The sequence below is a fragment of the Saccopteryx leptura genome, chromosome 13, assembly GCF_036850995.1.
Source record: "Saccopteryx leptura isolate mSacLep1 chromosome 13, mSacLep1_pri_phased_curated, whole genome shotgun sequence".
Taxonomy (NCBI): domain Eukaryota; kingdom Metazoa; phylum Chordata; class Mammalia; order Chiroptera; family Emballonuridae; genus Saccopteryx; species Saccopteryx leptura.
The window spans coordinates 33,540,340-33,561,955 of record NC_089515.1 but is presented as its reverse complement, the minus strand read 5'-3'; the positions used below and the strand labels follow the sequence as shown (position 1 = coordinate 33,561,955).

Below are 21,616 nucleotides of genomic sequence, written 5' to 3'. Positions count from 1 at the left end.
TATCTGTATTTTTTAAGCTTTTCCCAAGTGATCATAATGTGCAACCAAGACCAAGAACCACTGTTATGTCTCCCTTTCTCTCTCTTTTTAGAGAGACAGAGACAGCCAGGAAGGGAGAGAGAGGGGAAGCATCAACTCATAGTTGTGGCCCATTAGTTGTTCATTGATTGCTTCTCATCCCCTCTTTTTTTTTCTTAAAAGTTTCCTTGAGCTAGTCACAATTGGATATACCTTTATGACCTAACCTGAATATATCCCTCCTTCAAAGCCAGGGTTCTCAAATTTTGCTGCACTTTATCATTTCATGTAACTTTTAAGTCTCGATGTACAGGTGGCACTCCAGACCAAATAAATCAGAACTTCTCAGGATGTGACCCAAGCACTAAGAGTTGTTAAAAATTCCTCAGGTGATCCCAAAATGCAGTCCAGTTTGACAATGGATGCATTAAAATTCCTTTACTAATGTTCTTAAAGTATGCGTTTCTATGTTAAAAAAAAAAAAAATCTTTCCCATGGTAATTTTCAAAGTCTTCTTTTGAATACTAAAAAATGTAGATGATATTTTAACCTTGAATTTTGCCATCTTCTCTATCTGCTCCCACTTACATCTACATTCATGCCTCAATTGCATAATTATCCCTTTAGGGAGACCAGATTTTGTTACATTTGCCACTAAAAGTTTTTACACAAGAAAGCGAGGAACTTTTGGTGAGGAAGGGGTTAAGATGACAGCATGGTTGCATGCTGGGAATTGTAGTCCAATAGTGGTGCCTCGTCAGTGAAGCACTGCGGGCCTCCAAAGAGGTGCACAGTTCCCCACGTTCCATACAACCTTTTGGAGAGCAATGTCCATTAGTGGCTAATACAGTGCACATCAGAGTCCAAACTCCTGGGTCAAATCCCAGTGCCACCCCTCACTAGCTGCAGGACCCTGGTCAAGTTACTTACCTCCTAGGCTTAAGTTTCCTTTTCTATAAATACAGATGGAATAGTAATAATCATAATAACATCTAGCCCATGGGATTATTATGAGGATTAAATAAATTAATATCTGTAAAGTGCTTAGAATATGCATTCTTTGTCAGCTTTCATTATTGTTGCTTTCTCAATTTCCCTCTTGGCCAAAACTATTCTCTTGGGTCATAGGTTGAAATTCCCCTGATTCCACAGTCAGGACATAAGAGTGTAGCTGTCCTATGAGAAATTATCTGTATCTACTTGTCTAAATGGTCTTATGGTCATTTCTCTGTAATCATGAGGTTGGGTTTGGGGTGTTAGGCGGGGGCAGAGGGAAATGCTATTAGCTAACAGATCCGGGCACACGTCCCAGAATGAGTGCCCCTTGGTTTTGCCTGTCCATCCTCTTTGCTTCTGGTAGTAGCACTGAAGTCTTCTCTGGGGAGCTACCACTCTCTCATCATGTATACTCTTGGTGATTGCCACCAAGGCGTCTTCTTTCCTTCCTCCCTCCTTCCCTCCCTCCCTCCCTCCCTCCCTCCCTCCCTCCCTCCCTCCCTCTCTTCCTTCCTTCTTTCCCTCCCTTCCTTCCTTCCTTCTTTCCTTCCTTCTCTCCCTTCCTCCCTCCCTCCTTTCCTCCCTCCCTCCCTCCTTTCCTTCCTTCCTTGTCATAAACTTATTGTAAGAAACACTTAACATCACAATCCTGCACAAACACACAAGCAGAAACAAAGGTTTCACAAGGCAATAGTTACTCTTATAGGTGCAATACAGTCCAGTTTGGATTCAAAATTATTTCATTCTTTAAAATTCTGCTTATACAATCTGCTCATACCGTATTGATTTTGCAACTCACTCACGCATCTGACTCGCAGCTTCACAAACCCTGCTCTATTGAGAAAGCTGCTTAAACTGACACCAGTTTGCATGTCTGAGTGTTTGTAAATGGAGGCAGGGCCAGGCTGGATCTTTCAAATCTCATAATAACGATTTGTTTACTTGTACAATGTGTGTTTCCTAGGCTACACCGGCCTGAGGGGAAAACTGAGATCAGAATCCCAGCACAGGCTGTTCCTCTCTCTCCGCTTTCATTGGCTCTTTCAGAATCGCCCGCCCCTCCACAAAGACCCCTTCGGTTTCTGAGGCTGCCTAGAGCATGTCACACATGTGCTCCTAGATGTCACACTCTGCCACTCATTCTCCTTCGCCTCTGCTCCAGCTGCCTGCTGGGACCATTTGCCAGTTCCTCTGGTGTCTGTAGGCTTGTCACTGCTGCTGGGCCACTAAGGTGGAGCTGCTTTTGGTGAAAAAAATCCAGTGACTTTGGTGATGTGTGAGCTGAGGGCATGAATAAGGATGCTGTTGGTCTCATATCTTACAGTGTCTCCAGTGCCACAGCTCATGTGTGGGTTCTCCTGGTGCCCAGATGCAATGCCACGGTGCCTACCAAACTAGAGAGAACACCCTTGGTTACAAAGATCCCAAAGTGGATTTCTCTTACCCTCTCTAACTTATACACGAACAGAGTCAGGGGGCTGAAAGAAACCTCCAACCTGCATTCCTACCACCTTTTCTTCTCCAGCTGTGAACCTGTCCTTGGACTAAGGCTGGATGTTGCTACTCTCACCCAAGCTGGTGAGTGCTTTCTTTTTTTTTTTTTTTTTTTTTTTGTATTTTTCTGAAGCTGGAAACGAGGAGAGACAGTCAGACAGACTCCCACATGTGCCCGACCGGGATCCACCCGGCACGCCCACCAGGGGCGACGCTCTGCCCACCAGGGGGCGATGCTCTGCCCACCAGAGGGCGATGCTCTGCCCCTCCGGGGCATCGCTCTGCCTCAACCAGAGCCACTCTAGCGCTTGGGGCAGAGGCCAAGGAGCCATCCCCAGCACCCGGGCCATCTTTGCTCCAATGGAGCCTTGGCTGCGGGAGGGGAAGAGAGAGACAGAGAGGAAGGAGGGGGAGGGGTGGAGAAGCAAATGGGCGCTTCTCCTATGTGCCCTGGTCGGGAATCGAACCCGGGTCCCCCCGCACGCCAGGCCAACGCTCTACCACTGAGCCAACCGGCCAGGGCCATGAGTGCTCTTTCTTAAGAGTCTCCTTGGCTCCCCCACGTGAACAGCTTTGGCAAGGCCTCAGTCTGTTGTCCTGCCCAGAAGTGCCTGGTCCTAGAGCGAGCACAGACTTCAGTTAAACCCAATGTCATCTAAGAACTTTGCTTCCCAGATATCAGGAGTCACATGCTCAGAATTCAAGTCCTACTGCGTGATGATGATAATGATGATGATGATGATGATAATGACAAATCTTCCCCATGTATCAGACCCCTCACTAAGCACTTTAGATACATTAGTGTATTTCGTTTTCTCAACAATTTCATGAGATATGCACTATCATTATCCTCATTTTACAAAAGAGAAAACCGTGGCCCGGCCAGGTTAAATGGCTAGCCCATGGTCCCATGGCTGGCAAAGAGAAGAGCCAGCCCTGGCCTCACTCAGCCACTCCTCTACAGCTGGGACCGGGTGGCCAGCTGCCTTGGCCAAGGCCTTTCAGCCTCCCCGGGCCTCCGGCCAGCTCTGCTTTCATCCGTTCTAGGCCCCCTGCCCAAAAGCCCCAGGTGGGGTGCCAAACCTTATCTAGTAGGTGGAAACCCCTAAGCTTCCAGCCTCCCACTTCCTACATCCTCTCTGGGCTTCCAGAGGAGGGCTCATCGGGAAGGGAAGCTCTGTCGGGATTAGAGCCCCAGTCCCAGACCCCTCCAGATTCAGTGTGGCACCACCTCTCCTCTCTGGAGCCCCCTCTTCAGACCAAGTTCTGGAATCAGAAAGTGGTCCCCCCCGCCCCAAAATGTCATCAGCATTCTGCATTACACAGTTAAAATTCTGCCTGATCTTAGTGGGTGTTTTAATTGAATAGGGAATTCAAGTCTGGGTTTAAATGCCATAGAAAAAGAAAAAGTTACTGTCTTTTTAGAATGCTCATTGTTAATTTGTCCTTAGAGTGCACCCCCTACTCCCCCCTACCACCATGCACCATGGTCCTTTTTCTACTTAAACTGGCCAAATGAACCACCAGATAAATACAGCTGCAAAGTGAATAGTTGTGGTTATGATTTCTTTCCCTCATTCATTTTCCCTCCTGGCTCAACCAAGTCAGAGAATTTGAAAGACTACTTACCCCTTTCTCTGACTGTGTCCACACAGCACAAAGCCAAGGGCTGATCAAGCAATCCTGATCATTTGATTCATCTGAACGTGAAAGACAGGGAGGGAATTACCCCGTTTGATTACACCCATTAGTTTAACCAAGGATGTGCCAATGTCACCTCATGCAGAGTGGAGGTTCTGCCCCTCACCATCTGTGTGACCTCTTAGTACCACAGTTTTCCCATTGCTAGAGGTCCTGAAAGTCCTCAGGGTCTTTATTTTATAGTCACAAAACACATCATTTACCAGTCAGATAACTTAGGGGTAGGTGATTGTTTGAATAAAAACTATCCTCGATAAAGTTTTAACCACATAATTATTTTATGGAGCAAGTTTCTGCTGTGTACTTGAAGCAGGATTCAATTTACAAAATACTGACTTGCAGCCAACTTTTAAGTGACACTTTTACTGTTTCAAGTGGAGTTTGCCCGTTGGTCACAGTTACTAAAAACATTATGATAATTTCCTTCTTTCAGAGAGTCCTTGACAGTTAAGCATTAGTAGAATCCATTCTAAAATCATTACTTCTCTTGGACTGAGTTTTTGTTTTGTTTTGTTTTCTGTAAAAATTATATTACAAACCCGCAAAAATTGACTTAATTATAGTAATCTACTGGCCCTTTTGAAACCCAAACCATATTATAACACTCTTCTGCCTAAAACACTCCAGAGTTCTCCCATTGTTCTCCAGGGTCATGGCCGAGTTGTGGCCAGGCCTTTACATATGCTGTTCGCTCCACCTGCAATGTTCTCCCCCACCCTCTCACTCCTCCTTACCTTGGAACTCAGCTCATGCATTATTTCTTCAGGGAATTGTCAAGTCCCTTTATTATAGCTCTGAGGTGCGATCTGAAGGTTCTTCGGATGAGCATGTCCTGACCAGTGTAGCTTCTACCCTCTACTGTTGCTCAGGAAGGCATGTGGGGTGCTTACTGCATGCACAACATTGTTCAGGAACTGGATTCACAGCATGGTCTCTACCTTTCTGGAGCCTCCAGTCTTCTGGGTAAACAAACAATAGTCAAATACAAGAATGGGCCCTGGCCGGTTGGTTCAGTGGTAGAGCGTCGGCCTGGCGTGCAGAAGTCCCGGGTTCGATTCCCAGCCAGGGCACACAGGAGAAGCGCCCATCTGCTTCTCCACCCCTCCCCCTCTCCTTCCTCTCTGTCTCTCTCTTCCCCTCCCACAGCGAGGCTCCATTGGAGCAAAGATGGCCCCGGGCGCTGGGGATGGCTCCTTGGCCTCTGCCCCAGGCGCTGGGGTGGCTCTGGTCGCAACAGAGCGACGCCCCGGAGGGGCAGAGCATCGCCCCCTGGTGGGCGTGCCAGGTGGATCCCGGTTGGGCGCATGCGGGAGTCTGTCTGACTGTCTATCCCTGTTTCCAGCTTCAGAAAAATACAAAAAAAAAATACAAGAATGAACATGACTACCACCACGCTCCCCTCAAAGAGCATATAGAGAATTAAATGTGTGATTTGTGGCCATGGTCAGTTGGCTCAGTGTTAGAGTGTTGGCCCAGCATGTGGATTTCCTGGGTTTGATTTCAAGGTCAGGGCACACAGAGAAGCACCCACCTGCTTTCCCATCCCTCTCCCTCTTGCCTCTCTCTCTCTCTCTTTCTTCCCCTCCTGCAGCCATGGCTCAATTGGAGCAAGTTGACTCAGGCACTGAGGATGGCTCCATGGCCTCTGCCTCAGGTGCTAAGAGGAGCTTGGTTGTGGAGCAACGGAGCAACACCCCAGATGAGCAGAGCATCACCCACTACTGGCCTTACCGGGTGGATCCCAGTCGGGGCACATGTGGAAGTCTGTCTCTGCCTCCCCTCTTCTCACTGAATAAAAAAAAAGAAATAAAAATAAGTGATTGGCATAAGCAAAGGGCATACTATGAGAGGAAACAGGTAAACTGTCAATGCATCAAGCTCTCCTGGAAGATGAATTTATGTCCTAATCACACATTTTCTCAATTAATACTTTTACTACTTTCAGTCTCAGGAGCTGAGAGGGAAAAGATCATGGATTGACATCCCTTGATCAGCTTGAAGGATGACCACCTTCCTCTTCTTTCTCCATCCTAAAAGTCTTCCCAAGCTCTTGTACTATACTGCCCTGCCCCAATGCCAGCACCTCATTATTTTCTTTTTTTTTTTAAGTGAGAGGAGGGGAGTCTGACCAGGCGGTGGCGCAGTGGATGGAGCATCAGACTGGGATGCGGAGGACCCAGGTTCAAGACTCTGAGGTCGCCAGCTTGAGCATGGGCTCATCTAGCTTGAGCAAAAAGCTCACCAGCTTGGACCCAAGGTTGCTGGCTCGAGCAAGGGGTCACTTGGTCGGCTGAAGGCCTGCAGTCAAGGCACATGTGAGAAAGCAATCAGTGAACAACTGAAGTGTCTCAACAAAAAACTGATGATTGATGCTTCTCATCTCTCTCCGTTCCTGTCTGTCTGTCCCTACCTATCCCTCTCTCTGACTCTCTCTCTGTCCCTGTAAAAAAAAAATTTTTTTTAAAAAAGAAAGTTTAAGTGAGAGGAGGGGAGGTAGACATATTCCCACATAAGCCCTGACCAGGATCCATCCGAAAACCTCTGTCTGAGGCCGATGCTCAAGTTAACTGAGCTATCCTCAGCACCTCAGGCTAATGCTTGGACCAACCAAGCCATCCTCAACACCTGGGAGTGATGCTTGAACCAATGAGCCACTGGCTGCAAGAGGGAAAAGAGAGAGAAGGGAAAGAGGGAGGAGGAGAGAAGCAGATGGTCGCTTTTCATGTGTGCCCTGACCGGGAATTGAACCCAGGATGTCCATAGGTGGGGCCGCTGCTCTATCCACTGAGCAAACTGTAATTTACTTCTTTAAGTAAATTTCTATTTCCAAAGGTACATACTCTTTCCCATCAAATACAACAGTAATCTGCCTACCATTTGATTTGATTTTCATAATTTTTTAAAATTTTATTTATTTAATTCATTTTTAGAGAGGAGAGAGAGAGGGAGAGAGAGAGAGAGAGAGAAGGGGGAGGAGCTGGAAGCATCAACTCCCATATGTGCCTTGATCAGGCAAGCCCAGGGTTTCGAACCGGCGACCTCAGCATTTCCAGGTCGACGCTTTATCCACTGCGCCACCACAGGTCAGGCTGATTTTCATAATATTAATAGAACATCCATGCTATCATCCCCATTGGACAGACAGGGGAATAAATCCAGATACATCAGCTAGTTCGTGGCAGAGCTGGAACCTCAAAGCGAGTCTCCGGTTCTTGGTGCAGTGTTTCCTCTCACACTATCTCAGCCTCCTGGGCTCAGTAAACCAGGCCTTTTTCAGAGCCCTGAGAAGCCGAAGTTGGCTGCCTCCTGCTGGCAGGGAGTTCCTTCCAGGCTTCGGGTGCTACTGCTAAAGAAGAGAGAGTTCCAGAAGCAGGGAGGATAGATTATGCACAAAGCCAGTCTAGGCTTCTATTCTACCACCCCCCATCATGGAAGGAGGGGGACAAGGAAAACCAATAATTCATGACAGTTGATAAGTGTCAGAAAAGTATTTACTCAGATTCATTCCCAGAAAGTCACATTCTTCCATGTGTTCCTATTTGTCTTTCAACGATGGCAAGATCAGGTGAACTCAGAGAGAGAGACCAAGGTTTTCGCTGAATGCTGCAGAGGGAGAGAGAGTTTCATTTCCCTTCATTTTTTCCAGCCAGGGCTAGCTCCAAAGCCAGTTTTTCTGACGAGGTTGTTTGCCACATTAAAAGCAAAATTCCCAGAGGTTTCTGAGATTGCCGAGATCCGATGCAAGATGACTGCTGCCACCCACCCGCCCACCCACCCACTAACAAGACATAATGCTGTCCTATTTTTGGTAACAATTAAAGGGCCTCCCGGTGCAAGCAGAAAGCTGTTTATTTTGTTACATCACTTCACTTTGCCTTCGAAGGCTGGCCGGGCTCAGTGTTTTCCTGGTGATGCAAGTCGGCTCTCTCCTCCAAGCAGTTGGATCCCTCCCATCTCGCAGCACCTCACAGGTCTCTTCCCCGAGCAGTGCATTGCTGGAGCGAGGAGCAGCTCACGAATCAGCTGCAGGTCCCTGTTTTGAAAAAGCAGAGAGACAGAGGCAAAAGGAAGAGGGTGGACTCCTATGTGACCTGGTCTCAGAGCAAGACAATCATCAGCTGAATTTCAGAAGCCCTGTTCATGTTTGGGGAGATTTTTTCGACTGCATGGAATCAGAAAGAAGCCAAAGGATGGGAAATGCCTGCATCCCTCTGAAAAGAATTGCTTATTTCCTATGTCTCTTATCTGCGCTTTTGCTGACTGAGGGGAAGAAACCAGCGAAGCCAAAATGCCCTGCCGTGTGTACTTGTACCAAAGATAATGCTTTATGTGAGAATGCCAGATCCATTCCACGCACCGTTCCTCCTGATGTTATCTCATTGTAAGGCCCGTAAGCATTTGCTATCTAATTTACGGTTTAAAAATTCCAGCCGGTATATTTGGGGCTTTGTATGTAACTGGTAGAAGGGCACGGAGAGCGAGATTCCTCTTGCACACTTGGCCATTTGACAGTGCTGGCATTTTGCTGCATTTAGAAATTTTGGTTTTTATTAGCTGCTACGAACATGCTTAGATAACTCCCCACCCCTGAACATTATTATGAGAAACCTGTAGCAGATTCATTTCCTCTACCTCATCCGGGGAGGAACAGTATCGTACTTCATAAAATAGTGTCAAAATAGTAACTGTTTTTGCTAAACTGGATTAACATAAGGTTTGTTCTCTGTGTGTGTGTCTCTTTGTGTGTGTCTGTTTGTTTGTTTATTTTCTTTCAGATCCTTTGTGAGATCTGGTTTTACTGAAATCTCCGAAGGGAGTTTTTTATTCACACCATCGCTGCAGCTCTTGTGAGAAATATTTATATCATGACTATTTTTAATATAGCATATATTTGGATAAGCCCTCTAGGAAAAACAATCTTAATATAAATTTTGTCGAATGTGACTGTATTTCTAAAAAGAAAAAGAATATCAGTAAAGTGAGAGGTACATGGGTTTATGACTTGACGCCAACCGTGCAGGTTGATTCTTGCAATGGTCAATTTGCTAACCTGTAATATGCTGTCTACTTTCATGGCTATTAATGAAGTTGTGGGAATGTTGCAACAGTGATTCCAATTTCATTCCATTCTACTATTTTACTTTCATTTTTGACTTGAGAACTTTGGTTATTTTGCCCTGGAGTCTTTGAATTAGTCGATACAGAACCCAGCATAACATATGTGCTCAAGATGTTGTCTCACGAGGATCTGGGGTAGGCTGCTACTCAGTACGATTTACCATGTGGGGGAAAAAAAAATCTTGGTTCTTTCTAGGTAATTCCTTAAAAGATTAATTCTGGAGAGATTGTTTTCTAATCTTATCTAATTTATAACTAGTCCCCTTACAAGAAGGGAAAGAAAATATTAATATAGGATAGGCAAAGGATTAGTCTTTGCTGTGTGTTTTGAGTAAGCCATGAGGAAACTACATATTCTGTCTATGTCTTAAAAATAGTCAAAAAAAATAATATTTGACTCACATCTCCCCACAGGCACAGTATCACATGTATGATTTTTTTTTCTTCTGACGTGTAATGTTTGGCTATCGGAGTGCTAGTTCTCAGAGCAGGACCACGTAGAGGTCAAGAGGTCCCCCCGTGCTCAGGTGTCAAGCCACAGATGGGGGGTGTAGTTAACATGCTTCTAGGAAGGAATTAGCCAATTGTCGATCAATTGAGTTTTGGTTAACTGCATGATTTAGGACCCACGTTTTTTGTTTTGTTTTGTTTGCTTGCCTTAATTGGCTATTTTGGCTGTGTGGAATTATATACATACATGGAGGCAAACAGCATGGGTTTGAAATTGGAGAGACCTGTGTATAAATTATCCCCCACCGCTCACTAGAAACTAGACTCGTAATCTTGTGCAAATGACTAAATCTCTCTTGAGCCTCAGTCTCCTCATCTGTAAAATGGAGGTGATAGCACAGTGAAAGGTTGTTATCAGAGATAAATAAGATTTTAGTAAATAAAATGTTTGGCATAGGGTCAAATGATTACACATTTTATAAATGATAGGGTTTAAAATTTTTATGTAAAGCTTAAAAGCTAAAAAATCACTTAATCTGTTGTTTTGTCTAGATAAACCCCAAAACTGGTTTACTATTTTATTAATTCACAAACTTGATCACAATGTTTTGACATTATGTAACAGTGTTGGCTAATGTCCTTCTACTAGCTAATGTCTTTGAGCAATTAACAATTGAGTAATATTCTTAAGGGTTTTATGTATTTGATTGATGGCTAGTGGTATGATTAGGAGAAGTGTTAGCGCATCGAACAAATCCAAAAAAGATCGTCTTTTTCACATGAAGTATCGTCTCCAATGCTGGGATCCTTCCATACAATAAGAATTAGTTATATCTGAGAAAGTGATAAATTGTGCTTATGTTATTCATTTGTTAAAGAAATAAATAACTCATTTATAAAGCATCCTTTTGATGACCTAAGGCACCTCTTCCCCCCCCCCCATAGTTAAATACTGTAGATCAGTTCTTAAAATTCAAGAAGTGTCAGTCGACATATACTATTCATATTCTGACACTAGATGGATTTTAGCTGTGACTCTGAAAACCTGAATTGATCAACCTAATCAGTGAGCACATCTCCACTTTGCTTCTGCTGGGCAAGCACAGATGCTGGACAATGTTATAGAAATAGTTCCCGGCTGCTGCGGGGTAATGTGATTACACGTATTTAGAATCACAGAGAGAAGCCAAGGAACTGGTTTTTAAATAGCCCACACAGAGTGTGTGCCATGCCCCTGTGTCCCATGCTCCGAGTTCCTATGGAACATTCCAACCCTTATTTCTAAAAGCAGTTCGAGTTTCAGAGATAACAAAAGGGAGAGTAATTCTTGCCCTGTGGTCCTTACTTAACTCACATTGTCTCACTTCCACATGGCAGATCTGTGACAGGGCTGATCTTATACAAAATTGTCAGAGGTCAAAGTTTGTCTCTAATGTCCAGGATCCTGTTTCCTAAAGATTTTGCTCCCTGTTCTTCTTGCCTAATGTCTTCTGCTTCCTCCCATCCTCAGGAAAGGGTCTAGTAAATGCTAATAAATGAAGAAATAAATGCTGAGGCTCCAAATGTGAACTGTGCTGTAATGAGATAACAGTGGTGAAAATGGATAGTTTACAGACAAAAATTTCCTCTGTGGCACAGGGCCACCCAGTGCTCTGAAAACCCCTCACGGGCTGCCACCGCCCCCACCCATTAGAACAAAATGACCAAGGGGCCTTAATTTGCTTTTGCATGACTTTCTCCATCAAATCAGGCCTGGATCACACCAGCGCTGCTTGGGGTTTGCCACACATTCTATCACAGATTACCAAACTGACCTGTCATACCCTGCAAAGTGATAAACTTCAGAATCAATTCTGCTTGATTGACATATAAAGACAGTTGGTGTCATGCCTGTCGTTAGACAGGGAAAAGAAATGTCCCATTCCCATCACCCACCCTAACAATCTGATCATTTCATTATGGCCCCAAATGCTTTTTCAAACCTTCTATAGAGACACGATGAGAAGTACTTTTCGAAATGCCAGCCTGGGGTACTGAAGGAAACAGTCACAATTCCTCTTTAAATTACAGTGTCTGGGAAAAGATCCTGGTAGGCCGTGGCTGACAGCGTGTGTTGGAGATCAAGAAAAACAAAAGCCCACATTCTGTGGAGAGAGGAGAGAAAGGATAAAATTATCCAATAAAAATTCATCAGATTAGTTGTATAAAACATGAATTTTTAAAAATATATAACTTATCATTTTAAACAATAGCAACAAAAGCTTTCCCAAGAAAAAAATGCAATTACATTGATGTTTTCTACAGGCTGGGTGTGAAACATAACCAATGAGAACAATTACTCATTCTAGTTTGCTTTTCATGATAGGGAGTGATGCTTGTAGTACATGCAATTTACAGAAAGGAATGTGTTTTTACACATTATAGCCTTGTTCTTTTCAACTACAGACTGAAATTCCCAACGATATAGGCTCATTACAGAAATAAAATTCAAATTCAAGAGTATAAAATGTGGCCACATTGCCATTTATTTGTAAAATTTTTAATAACCTAAATGCCTCCAACTCTTAAGAGAGTTGTATTTGCAGGAAGTAAATTATAAGGTTGGTTTCGGTATGATGCTCAAAAAAATCTGTATGTTAAAACTTCAGTGGCCCTGGCCAGTTGGCTCAGTGGATAGTGCATCGGCCCCACCTGCAGATATCCTGGGTTCAATCCCTAGTCAGGGCACACAGGAGAGATGACCAACTGATTTTCTTCTCCTCCCTCTCCTCCTTCTCTCTCTCTTCCCCTCCCTCAGCCAGTGGCTCGATTGGTTTGAGCGTCAGCCCTGAGTGCTTAAGATAGCTTGGTTGGTCCAAGCATCCGCCTCAGGCATTGAGGATAGCTCGATTAATTTGAGCATCAGCCCCAAACAGGGGTTGCTGGGTGCATAACAGGGAGCATGTGGGAGTCTGTCTCTCTATCTTCCCTCATCTCACTTAAAAAAGAAAAATCCAGGCCCTGTCCTGTTAGCTCAGTCGGTTAAGAGTGTCTTCCCAAAATGACAAGGCTGCAGGTTCGATCCCTGGTCAGGGCACACACGGAAAGCAATCAAAGAATGCACAACTGAGTGGAACAACAAATGAATGCTTACCTTCCCCTCCCCCTCTCTCTCCCTTCTTCTCTCTGTTTCTCTAAACAATCAATAAAAATTAAGCCCTGGGTGGATAGCTCAGTTGCTTGGAGCATTATCTCGGAGCATGAAGGTTGCTGGTTCAATTCTCCTCTCAGGGCACATACAGGAGCAGCTTGATGTTCCTGTCTCTCTCAAAGAAATTAATGTAGGCCCTGGCCAGTTGGCTCAGTGGTAGAGCGTCGGCCTGGCGTGCAGAAGTCCCGGGTTCGATTCCTGGCCAGGGCACACAGGAGAGGCGCCCATCTGCTTCTCCACCCCTCCCCCTCTCCTTCCTCTCTGTCTCTCTCTTCCCCTCCCGCAGCCAAGGCTCCATTGGAGCAAAAGATGGCCTGGGCGCTGGGGATGGCTCCTCTGCCCCAGGCACTAGAGTGGCTCTGGTCACGACAGAGCGTCGCCCCGGATGGCCAGAGCATCGTCCCCTGGTGGGCATGCCGGGTGGATCCCGGTCGGGCGCATGCGGGAGTCTGTCTGACTGCCTCCCCGTTTCCAGCTTCAGAAAAATACAAAAAAAAGAAATTAATGTAACCAGAAAATTTTTCTATTCCAATAAGATTTTTTTTGTGTGTGACAGAGATAGAGAGAGACAGAGAGAGGGACAGATAGGGACAGACAGACAGGAAGGGAGAGAGATAAGAAACATCGATTCTTCCAACTAAGGTTGCGGCACCTTAGTTGTTCATTGATTGCTTTCTCATAGGTGCCTTGACCAGGGGGCTACAGCAGACCGAGTGACCCCTTGCTCAAGCCAACAACCTTGGGCTCAAGCTGGTGAGCCTTGCTCAAACCAGATGAGCCTGCGCTCAAGCTGGCAACCTTGGGGTTTCAAGTCTGGGTCCTCCGCGTTCCAATCCGATGCTCTATCCACTGAGCCACCACCTACTCAGGCCCAATAAGATTTTATTATGTTTGAAGCAATAGAACAGATCCCTCTGAAAGAAAAATTATCATTTCTTTTATTAATACACCATCAACATATAAGTACATAGTCTATAAAATATCAAAAACTAAAAATGAAAAGCCTAATAACATGAACAAGATAAACAATAAGTTTATCCTTACTAAGATTTTATACTTTAGTCTTTCAAAATATATTTTTTAGCAAGAGAGACAGAGACAGAAAGATTGAGAGAGAGACAGACAGACAGGAAGGGAGAGATGAGAAGCATCAACTCATAGTTGTGGCACTTTAGTTGTTCATTGATTGCTTCTCTTATGTATCTTGACCAGGGGGCTTCAGCTGAGCCAGTGACCCCTTGCTTGAACCAACGACCTTGGGCTCCAGCCAGCGACCATGGGTTCATGTCTATGATCCCAGACTCAAGCTGGCGACCCTGCACTCAAGCAGGTGAGCCCTCACTCAAGCCAGCAACCCTGGGGTTTTGAACCTGGGACCTCAGCGTCCAAGGCCGATGCTCTACCCACTGTGCCGCCACCAGTCAGGACAGTCCTTCAAAATATTTTTTGTCCAGAAAAAAATAGTCATGGCCTATCTCACCTCTGAAGTGATTGGCCTCTTTTTCTATTTCTCCTCATATTACAAGTATAAGAAAATATTAGCAATCTTCAATGACTACTCAAGCCGGACTTATCAGCTAAGAGGGCTTCTAGAGAAATTATTGGCTGGTTATGGATGAGCATGTTTTTAGTTTGTGCATAGCTGATGCCCCCACAATTGACCAAGAAGTAGAAATTTTAGTCATCTAGGCTGTTTTGTCTACAATTTTCCCAGTGACCCAATGCCCCGATTTGTTGTAACTGTGCAAACTAGTCCTGTACAATAAATACATATTTTCTCTGAAAATATTTCATTCTCTCCATTGTTCAGGCAAGAAACTTAGGAGTTACCTTCTCCTTCTCCCTCACTGTCCACTTTCCTGGACAAGTCCCCTCTCAAGCAGCAGGAGCATGTGCCGCCTCCTCTTGCCCTGGGGCCCTGGCCCTGGCTGAGGCTGCGTTCATGCGGTCACAGGCAGTTGTGGGAGCTTCCACGCTGGTCTTTCTACTTCTGGCTCCCACCCTGCTCATCCCCCTCAGGGTGACCTTCCTGAAATATGGATCTCATCATGTCACTTTCATGTTTGGAAGCCTTCAATGGTTCCCTAGAAACGGAAAGTCTGAATACTAAGTTGGTATTAATAGAATTTAGCAGTAACAAAATCAGAAGCCTTCTTACTTCAGCAAACACATGTCGGGGTCCTACTGTCCTGCAGGGACAGTGCTGGGCTTTGTGAGGGACACAGAAATAAGTGGCATCCCTTCCTCTCCACCTTGATATAACAGGTCCAAGCGAGCAGGGATCCCCAAAAAGGTAAATTATGTTTTGCCTGTATTGGAAAGTATTGTAAGACAGTTTTGACATGCTTTCTCATTTTGTTTAAAATAGTATTCAGTTGGCCCTGGCCGGTTGGCTCAGCGGTAGAGCGTCGGCCTGGTGTGCGGGGGACCCGGGTTCGATTCCCGGCCAGGGCACATAGGAGAAGCGCCCATTTGCTTCTCCACCCCCACCCCCTCCTTCCTCTCTGTCTCTCTCTTCCCCTCCCGCAGCCAAGGCTCCATTGGAGCAAAGATGGCCCGGGCAGTGGGGATGGCTCCTTGGCCTCTGCCCCAGGCGCTAGAGTGGCTCTGGTCTCGGCAGAGCGACGCCCCAGAGGGGCAGAGCATCGCCCTCTGGTGGGCAGAGCATAGCCCCTGGTGGGCGTGCCGGGTGAATCCCGGTCGGGCGCATGCGGGAGTCTGTCTAACTGTCTCTCCCCGGTTCCAGCTTCAGAAAAGTACAAAAAAAAAATAGTATTCAGTTGATTGGTGATTGTGGTAATGCTTGCCAATTATTGACCCCGTAGCTGATAAAGGCTACAAAATGACTGCAGGGGCTTTACAATGACAGCTGTGATATCAAAATGGCTAACCCTAGTGAGCTGGCAATGTGGCAAGTAGCAAAGAACACAGGTTTCTGTGGTCAGATAAACATGGGTTCAAATCCCCACCCTGGTTCTGTGATTTGGGGCAAGCTTAATCAAGTGTCATTATGTGTTACAATACGGGGAATAACCAAGTACCTATTGCACAAGATTACAGTAAAGATTAAGTGAAACAATGTATGTAAAGTCCTTGGCAGTTCCAATAATTTGATAGACATTAGTTTTTATTATAGTACTGCATCTGAAAATGACTTTAATTTGAATGACCATAACATCAAATTAGCATTTGATTGTATAGGCTGGGTTTGCCTATAATCCCAACTCTAAAAGTGTGTTTTTCCACACGTAGACCTCCATAAGAATCTGCTAAGAAATGTTTTTTTTTTTCAAATACCTACTTCGCACAGGAAACATGAACTATTTACCTTTTGTGGGGGTGGAGAAAAGGGGAAGCAGAACTTTCTCACTTCTTCATCCTGGAAAAGAAAATAACTGGCAGCACATTTTGTAAAACACAGGAGATTTTTGTTTAAAATAATTAGCATTAACTGCTTTTCAGATGTGGTAAGATGCTAACAGCTTTGAACTAGAAGACATGGGTAGAAACCTAGGTCCGCCACTAATTGGCTATGTGACCTGGGGTTGGTCACAAAATATCCCTGGGCCTCAGCTGTTATGTGTCTAAAGTACCAGAGCTGGACTAAATTATGGTTCTCAAACTCAAATCCCATTGGTGGTGGGGGGGATAAGGTAAATGAAGAAAACAGTTGGAGATGAGACAGTAGAAAATGGTAGTGATTACAGTAAATCAGAGAAGAAATGTCCTGTATCTAAAAATGACATCCGCAGCCCCAACAGATTTTGCTGATGAGGATGTGGTACATGAACGTGGGGCCATATTTTCTTAATTTTCAGGAGCAGGCAGAAATCTGGAAGCAGATTCTGAAGGAGGATAAAGACCAAATGAAACATAAGTTGGCATCTGAGAGCTTCACATTTAATTAACTACGGTCTCTCCCTAGTTTAAAATTGCATCATATTCTATTTTACAGAGTTCTTTTAATATAATATAGAAAATGATATTAAGGAAATGGATACAATTTATTGTATCAATTCTAACAAACCAGTAAACTAGATTGTTAATTGAAAAAGCTCCATTAATATGAAATTGGCTATTATAAAGTTATTATTAAAATAATAATATAATTCACCATTTCCCAAGCAGGTGCATTGGGATTTTACCAGAAACTACCCATGGTGGCTGATGATAAAACAATGTTTCAGTGTCCCTTCCGCAGACAGGGCAAGGGTTGGAAAGGAATTGTTGGGCCTGTTTATGGCAAGATGGCAGGTGTTTTTGCCTGTATGCAATGTTATTAAAAAACAATGAGACTTTTAAAAAATAAACAGGCTAGGCCCTGGCCGGTTGGCTCAGCGGTAGAGCGTCGGCCTGGTGTGCAGGGGACCCGGGTTCGATTCCCGGCCAGGGCACATAGGAGAAGCGCCCATTTGCTTCTCCACTCCCCACCCCCTCCTTCCTCTCTGTCTCTCTCTTCCCCTCCTGCAGCCGAGGCTCCATTGGAGCAAAAGATGGCCCGGGCGCTGGGGATGGCTCCTTGGCCTCTGCCCCAGGCGCTAGAGTGGCTCTGGTTGCGGCAGAGCGACGCCCCGGAGGGGTAGAGCATCGCCCTCTGGTGGGCAGAGCATCGCCCCCTGGTGGGCGTGCCGGGTGGATCCCGGTCGGGCGCATGCGGGAGTCTGTCTGACTGTCTCTCCCCGTTTCCAGCTTCAGAAAAATACAAAAAAAATAAAAAAATAAAAAAATTAAAATAAAATAAAATAAACAGGCTAGAATTTATATATTCAGAGAACTCCTTGTAGGAGGTGACAGATTCTTCCCACCTGTGCTTGGACGGCTGAATATTTCCAGACCCTTCCTTGAGAACTCTCTTCACTGCCAGTTTAAAAGCCATGCAATAAAACCCAGGGGAATTTTTTGTTAGAGGACATTTGTCATTTTTATGTGGCCTGATGCCAAGCACTTTATAGATCTCGTTTTTTATTTCTCCATGGCAATAACCCTATGAGGGGGTATGATTATCTCCATGTTGCAGATGAAGCACTGAGTCCCAGAAGAGTTGGGTAAACTCCTCAATGTCACACCCCCGAGTAAGTGGCAGATTCGGGTTTTAAACCCATATCCTATCTCAGTGTAACCACTTCTGTCTACTTCCTCCTGAACTTGAATCATTGGGCTTGACTTTGCATAGTTTTGTCCCCCAAATCAATTTCCCTTTCAAAGGGTCAGCCTCTGCCATTAACGAGGGTATTCAGGGGGATGTGTCCTGATTCCTGGGGACAATTACTGAAAAGGAGCTTCAAAGGCCCTTTGAAAGAGCGGGAGCATTGCTGGCCAGAACATGCAGTTTCCCTAGGATTCAGTTCTCATTTGTATGTGTAAGCTCTGGTCCCCTGAGAGAGAGAGAGAGAGAGAAGAAAAGACTTACTTACTTTAAAGTTACACCTGAGGCCAATGTTTTCTAGCTTGTGTCCTTTCATAGTTGTTCTGAAAGAAAATGGTTCTTTGCTCACATAAACTTGGAAAACTGCACGTTCTATCCCCGCTTGGCTACTCACAATGCACATTGGCATGGAATAGGCTCTGGACTCTTTTTGTTGTTGTTGATGTTGTTGTTTCACTTTTCTTAAAATCCCATGGAAAATTGGTTCTGTGGACCATACTTAGGGAAGCAATGCCTTTGACAGTCATTTGATTTATTAGCTTAATTATTTATGCCTCAGCTGTTTGAGAAAGTCTTGCTAACAGAGATGAGGCAGGTAGAAGGACACCCATCGTAAGACGATCTTAAGCCATCTGTCTCCATAAGGAGTAACTGACCGTTCTGTTAGTGTGGGCTCAGTGAGTGTGACATCTGGAATTCAGGCCTCACCACCAGGCTATCCACCTGGGCAAGCAGCTGGGCACACCATTTCTTTGGGGACCTCGCAGGGGACGCTCCATCTTTCCGAGGAAGTAGACTATCACTGGCAGCCTATTCAACAGGAAACAGACCCCTGAGTTTAAATTTACCGTCTCACTGTTCTTGTTTGAAGCAGGTTCCACCACAGCTATTCCCAGGCCACTACACCAGCACTTCCCTGGGTGCATTCCATGCACTATTCATTTTGTATAAAGCTCAAAAGTAGAAGGATCCCGTTATCAATAAGATTGGGAAACTGCATATTTAGTTTCTTTTTGGAGAGTTGCATTTTACTTAAGGACGGAAAGATATGTGTATAAGAACCCTGATTAACATTACTTACCCACCTCTCCCAAATTTATTTTTTAGGGTTTTTTGTTTGTTTGTTTGTTTGTTTTAGTGAGAGGAGAGGAGATAGACAGACTCCCACATGCACCCCGACCAGGATCCACCCGGTAACCCCTGTCTGGGGCCGATGCTCAAATCAACTGAGCTATTTTCTGCTCCTGGAGCCTATCCTGGAAGCAGCTGAGCCACTGGCTGCAGGAGGGGAAGAGGGAGAGAAGAGGAGAGAAAGAGGAAGAGAAGCAGATGGTTGCTTCTCATGTGCGCCCTGACTGGGGATCAAACCCAGTTCTGCATGCCGGCCTACGCTCTATCCACTGATACAACCAGCCAGGGCCAGTTTTTAGGATTTTTTGTTCATGTAAAACCTTTCAACACCATGTAAGTCTGTATTCCGGCCCTGGCCGGTTGGCTCAGCGGTGGAGCGTCAGCCTGGCGTGCGGGGGACCCGGGTTCAATTCCTGGCCGGTTGGCTCAGCGGTGGAGCGTCAGCCTGGCGTGCGGGGGACCCGGGTTCAATTCCCGACCAGGGCACATGGGAGAGGCGCCCATTTGCTTCTCCACCCCCCCTCCTTCCTCTCTGTCTCTCTCTTCCCCTCCCGCAGCCGGGGCTCCATTGGAGCGGGGATGGCCCGGGTGCTGGGGATGGCTCCTTGGCCTCTGCCCCGGGCGCTGGAGTGGCTCCGGTCGGGGCAGAGCGACGCCCCGGAGGGGCAGAGCATCGCCCCCTGGTGGGCAGAGCGTCACCCCTGGTGGGCGTGCCGGTTGGATCCCGGTCAGGCGCATGCGGGAGTCTGTCTGGCTGTCTCTCCCCATTTCCAGCTTCAGAAATAAAAAAAAAAAAAGAAAGTTTGTATTCCAGGGAACACACATGGGACTACTGGGCAAGGCTCTTCCAGCTTTGTAGCAGATTCTGGGCTGATCTGATAGGACTAAAAAGAGGAAGCACAGCCTTGCCCACGGTCGTTAGCAGCCATGGTGGGAAGAGCATGCCTGAGCACAGAACCCCAGCTCTGCCAGTTACAAGCTTAAAATTACTTTACCCTTCTCACATCAGTGTTCTTTATATTGTAAGTGGAGAATATCAAACCTACATTGGTGTTCATTTGAGGATTAAAATGAGTTTATTGATGGCAAGCTGCTATAGATGAGGCTTCATACAGAATAGATTTTAGATGAAATTTAAGTCCCTTCTTCTTAGTGTTTCAGAACCACTTACTGAATTTGTCAAGAGCCTGGGGAGATAGGCTGTGTTAGGCCAACTCCTAGAAAGGAAAAGTGTGACGGTCCTGGGATGAGAGGTAATAGACTAGAAAACCAAAGGAATAGGGCCATGCTCAAATCTACACTGGTAGGCACGCCAAGAACGCCCCTAAAGGAATCTTTGTAGAGCTAACACCTCTGTTCTCATCTTGGCCCTGCTGCTAACAAAAGATGTGACCTTGGTTTAGTCACTTAACTTCTGTGGGTCTCACTTTCTTCACCTATAAAAAGAGGGATTGAACTGGGGGCCCCAACTTCAGATTTATGTGGAGCTGAAGTAAGGTTATTTATTCCCCATCGACCCAGATTGAAGAGGTGTTGGTCCACTTGAGGATCAGCTGAATTACACTGAAGTATTTTTTCAAGGATTAGAGTCAAAAAGAACTGTGAGATGATGTGCTCCTGCCTGATGCTTCCCATTTTAGTACTTTCCTATCTTGAGAGCATATTTTAAAATATTCAAATGTCAATTATTCAAGTTATTCACACAACACCTGAACTTAGAATGTGCGTATTTAACTAACGTGAGTCATCAGCCTATTATTAATCATTCATCCAGCTCTATTCTTTTGGGAAAAGGAGAATATTAGTAACAACCAGAGTCTGAATCATTAAGCAGAGGCAGCTCTAAAGAAGCTGGCAAGCCCTCAGCTGTGCACCCAAATATTCCAACAGCTGTAATGTGTGCATCTTGCTCTTATCTACATATATATGCATATATAAACATACAGACACACATATGTAGCTGGAAGTGTGCTCACTCATGTTTATACACACTGCCTATGGCTGCCTCATTCCCGGTGATGCCTATAACATCTCTTGGGCAGGTGACATCCTCAGGGAACCTCAGGGAACCTTCTTTCCTAGCAGTAAAATGAAAGTCCTTCACTATATCTAGGGGCTCATCCAACCCTGACATTCAATGTCAGTCTTTGCTTAGGTATTCTTTGGTAGATGCATTGGAGACATGCTCATGTACATTATCTCATGTAATTCTTAGAATCTTCTAGGAAATCTTTTTGTTATTATAATACTTATTTTAACAGGTGATGAAATATTGTAGATTCACCTACTTAATGCATCATGTGCATAATAAGTACCAGCTATAAGCTGAGAAACTAGATTCTTTATTCTATAGCTAGTCAATGTAGTCTTCA

General features: G+C 45.2%; 1 protein-coding gene across 1 annotated transcript in view; it reads left to right on the top strand.

The window, feature by feature from the left end:
- The first annotated feature begins 8,134 nt into the window (after nt 1-8,134).
- The window catches only part of LGI1 (leucine rich glioma inactivated 1), a 47,540-nt gene continuing 34,058 nt past the window's right edge, over nt 8,135-21,616 (top strand). The window contains exons 1-2 of the mRNA XM_066355466.1: nt 8,135-8,590; nt 8,985-9,056. Coding sequence (XP_066211563.1) covers nt 8,376-8,590; nt 8,985-9,056 — 287 coding nt within the window. The 5' untranslated portion in view covers nt 8,135-8,375. The remainder of the gene's footprint in view (nt 8,591-8,984; nt 9,057-21,616) is intronic.